The sequence below is a fragment of the Bidens hawaiensis genome, unplaced genomic scaffold (assembly GCF_021521415.1).
Source record: "Bidens hawaiensis isolate Kalapana, Puna unplaced genomic scaffold, B.hawaiensis_p1.1 tig00419662_1, whole genome shotgun sequence".
Classification (NCBI taxonomy): domain Eukaryota; kingdom Viridiplantae; phylum Streptophyta; class Magnoliopsida; order Asterales; family Asteraceae; genus Bidens; species Bidens hawaiensis.
The window spans coordinates 130832-135565 of record NW_027504923.1 but is presented as its reverse complement, the minus strand read 5'-3'; the positions used below and the strand labels follow the sequence as shown (position 1 = coordinate 135565).

The window sequence follows — 4734 nt, the reverse complement described above, 5'->3', positions numbered from 1 at the left end:
TATTGACCCAACTTAAAATAACCCATTTCAATCCTTCCCCTAAACTGAAGTCGGGTATACCCTTCAGTTTAGTTTTCTAAGCTGCGGACCCCCATCATCTTTCACATTTTCTCAAACACTTCCAATTTCACTGGCTTCGTCATAACATCGGCTATCTGATTCTGAGAAGAACAAAACCATAGCTGAACTTCACCTGCATTCACGAGCTCTCTCAAATAATGGAAGCGAACATCAATATGCTTAGTACGTCTATGCATCACCTGATTCTTCGAAAGCTTGATTGTTGAGCTGTTATCACACTGAATCTCCACAGGTCCCAGTTCTTCACCACTCAAATCAGCCTATAAACCCTTCAACCATATTGCATGACACGCACACAAAGTTGCTGCAACAAACTCGGCTTCCGTTGACGACAATGTGACAATTTCTTGCTTTCGTGAACTCCAACATATGGCTACATTGCTCATGATGCACGTATATCCAGACGTGCACTTTCGATCTTCCACATCCCTTGCATAATCGCTATCTGTAAACACTTGTAATTTTCCCATACTTCCTCGCTCATATACTAACCCGTACCCGATAGTTTCCTTTACATACCTCAATATTCTCTTCGCCAACTGCAAATGTTCTTCCTTCGGGTTAGTCATAATCCTAGAGATGAAGCATACAACATACATAAGGTCAGGTCTAGTGACTGTGAGGTACATGAGGCTGCCAACCAAGCTTTTATATTCAGACTCATTCACCTTCTTGCCCACACCTGCTTTTGTTATCACAGTACCAGGTACAATTGGGTTCTTCACACCATTCACTTCCAACATGTTGAATCTTTCCAGTATTTCTTTGGCATACTTCTTTTGGCTCACAGTTATTGCATTTCTTCCTTGATTTACTTCTATTCCCATGAAGAATTTCATTCTCCCAAGATCGGTCATTTCAAACTCATGCATCATGGAGAGCTTGAATATTTCACACATTTCTTTGTCATCCCTTGTATAGATTAAATCATCTACGTACAGACTTACAATCACTGTTCCCTTGTTGGTCTTATTGATGAATAACGTGTGATCATATTGGCTTTTCTTGAACCCTTCTTTCAAAAAGTACCCTTCGATTCTTTTGAACCATGCCCTTGGCGCTTGTTTCAGCCCGTAAAGGGCTTTCTTTAGTTTGCATACTTTGTGTTCTTCACCCTTCTTGACAAACCCTTCTGGCTGCTCGATGTAAACCGTCTCTTCTAGCTCACCATTTAGAAAAGCAGATTTCACGTCGAGTTGATATATAGTCCACCCCTTTTGAGCTGCAAGGGCTAGAACACAACGAACCGTATCCCACCGCGCCACAGGAGCATATATCTCGTAATAGTCTACCCCTTTTTCTGTGCATACCCTTTTACTACGAGTCGAGCCTTATGTTTGTCGACTTCTCCCTTCTCATTGAGCTTGGTTTTGAATAACCACTTTACCCCGATAGGCTTGACCCCGGGTGGAGCATCAACGAGGTCCCATGTGAGGTTCCTTTCTATGGATCGCATTTCATTCTTCATAGCATCGATCCACTTTGTTTCTTTGACTGCTTCATGATAGTTCACTGGGTTATCCGCACTTGAGTACATAGCAAGACCACATTCATCGTCTGAGAGACCTTCCCCACTCGTATAATCTGCTAACCATTGTGATGGTTTTCTTGTTCTTCTCGCGACATCCGACGATGGTTCACCTGTTTCATTTTGTGGTGTTATTATTTCAAGGGCAAGGTCATTTATGGTACCTTCAGTTTGTGTTGTAGAGCCATGTGGTGGGACCACTTGATGTTGCAAGGGAGCACATGCATTTGGACTGTCTTCTTGTCTTGTCTCTTCAGCATGTAACTCATGTGGAGTCACATTATTGTTTATATTCCCTTGTACATCATCTTCTGAGTAGTCACCATCAGGAACACATAGGTCACTATTTCCATAGACCTCACTTTCCCACTTCCAACCTTCACTTTCTTCAAAATGCACATCTCTACTAATTACCATCTTCCTTTTAACTGGGTCATACGTTTTGTATGCTTTTGATTCAACACTTACACCTAGAAATACACATTTGTGGCTTCTGTCATCAAGTTTTGTCCTTAGTTGGCTGGGTACCATCACATACCCAATGCAACCAAAGATTCTAAGATATTCTACTCTTGGCTTACAACCTGACCAGGCTTCCTCGGGAACTTTTTCTTCAAGGGAGGTGGTGGCACATCTATTTATTATGTGACATGCCCAAGTTGCTGCTTCCACCAAAAACACCTAGGTATTTCCTTTTCAATGAGCAGACACCTGACCATATTCATCAGCGTTCTGTTACGTCTCTCCGCAACCCCATTTTGTTACGGAGTATACGCAGCGGTCAGTTGTCTTTGAATCCCCTCCGTTTCACAAAAATCATTAAAGTCTTTAGAGGTGAATTCTCCACCTCTATCGCTTCTTAACGTTTTTATTTTAAAATCAGTTTCCTTTTCGACCCTTGTTTTAAACCTTTTGAAAGTATCAAGTGCTTCTTCTTTCTGAGATAGAAAGTAGACCCATCCTTTCCTTGAAAAATCATCAATTAAAACCATGATGTACCTTTTCCCATTTGTCGCCGCCGGGCTGATTGGTCCACACAGGTCTGTGTGGATCAGTTGGAGCTTCTTTGTGGCTCGCCATATGCTTTTCTTTGGCATATCTTCCCTTCTTTGTTTTCCCAAATTGCACACTTCACATTCCTTAGTAGCCTCAGCAGTTTTTGGTAAGCCAATTACCATATTCTTATACTTCATTGTTCTTAGTGATTTGTTGTTTAAGTGGCCAAACCTCCTGTGCCACAGTTGGTTGGTGACTTCTTCATCCACCTTAAGACATCTGGGAGTCATGGTCTTTGCTGTAGCATGGACCAAGAACATTCTATTCCTGGTCATGTTAGAGATCATAATGACACCCCGATGAGGATGGTAGATTTTGCACACGCCTTTGTTTATCACCACAGTTAGGTCCTTTTCTTGCATCTGACCTATACTTAGGAGGTTTGAAGTGAGCTCTGGTACATAGTAAACTCGAGTGATGATTTGAGGTATACCATCTATTTCTAGACGGACGTCTCCAATGCCTTTAACCTTCAAACGTATGTCATTCCCAAGCTTGACCGCGTGTGAGAAGCTTTCATGTGTGAGAAGCTTTCATCCATATTTGTAAACCATTCTTTAGCCCCTGACATGTGATTCGAGCAAGCAGAGTCTAGGAACCATATACCCTTCCTACTTGGTTCTTTGATGATTGAATGGGTCATGAGAAGAAGGTCTTCTCCCTCGTCAAACTCAGCAAAGTTCACAGGCCTCTCTTCTCGACCACATTTGTATGAAAAATGCCCAAACTGATGGCATCTGAAGCATTCGATGGCAGACTTGTCAAAGTCTGGCCTAGACCTTCCACGTCCTCGACCATGACCTCTAGTAAGAAAACCTCTTCCTCTTCCTCGGCCACGTCCATTGGCTTCTGTCTCTGCCTTTAATGCTTGTTCATCATTTGTTTTACGGGAAAACTTTTGTTCATGAACAAGCAACGAGCTTTGTATCTCGTCCACTGTCATTAGGTATGTATCCTTTGATTCCTCGATAGAGCACACCACATAATTAAACCTTTCTGTGAGTGATCTGAGAATCTTTTCCACCACTTTTACATCAGTCATATCTTCCCCATAACTCTTCATCTCATTGCTTGTAGTCATTACTCTCCCGAAGTACTCGTTGACACCTTCACCGTCTTTCATCTCCAAGGTCTCGAAATCTCTTCTTAACATTTGCAATTGAGCCTTCTTTACCCTCACATTTCCTTGGTACTTGCTCTTCATGGCTTCCCAAATCTGTTTAGCGGTTTCCTTATGGGTCATAGTCTTCGGTGTCTGTTTATCAATTGACTGAAACATATAATTTTGGGCCTTCAAGTCTTTCAGACGCATCGCCTCCAGATTGGTCTGTTGTGCCGCGGTGAGTTGTGCTCCTTCACGAGGTTCTTCGTAACCGGGTTCGATCACAACCCAGTATTCTTTTGACTTCAGCAAAGTCTTCATCAGCAGGCTCCAATGTTCGAAATCGCCATCGAACTTAGGGACACTCGGTACCTGGAAGTTGGAATTCTCTACCGCCATCTCTCTCTCACAGTTTGTTTTTCTCTCAGGTTTGCTATAATACCACTTGTAATAGTATCACACTCAATGCTGCAATTTTCTCTGATCCTTCATTTAACAAAGAAAGGCTATATAAATAGCTTACAAGACTGCAAAAGGAAATAACCGACTAACAACGTGTGCCTACAAACTAGAACACGACTCCCACTAGAAAACATGCATCATACTCGATACAGTTACAAGTTGATCACCAAGCCATAAACTGGAAACCCTAAAAACTCAAATAGACACTTGCATGGCCCAACACACATGCAATGATGCAGACTCAAAAATGACTACGTGGGCTGAAGCCCATTATTAAACGAAAACAGATTGACCCAACTTAAAATAACCCATTTCAATTTGAACCCTCGTTTTATATCTTTTGGGTCATTACTCAAAACTAGTGGCGATTACTCAAAGGGGTCGAAGTAAAATATTATAAAGTTAACGGGTCTGGTTTGACGAAGTGGCAAAGTCTGACATTTGAATCACATTCATTACGATTTTCTGATGATATTCAAACAAACTTTCATCTAAATGTTGCTAA

General features: G+C 41.8%; 1 protein-coding gene across 1 annotated transcript; it reads right to left on the bottom strand.

Moving 5' to 3' along the window:
* Nucleotides 1-3137: 3137 nt before the first annotated feature.
* On the bottom strand, nt 3138-4166 carry LOC143609477 (uncharacterized). The gene has a single exon (XM_077084226.1). It carries the CDS (start codon nt 4164-4166, stop codon nt 3138-3140), a length of 1029 nt encoding a protein of 342 aa, XP_076940341.1.
* Between the last annotated feature and the right edge of the window lie 568 nt (nt 4167-4734).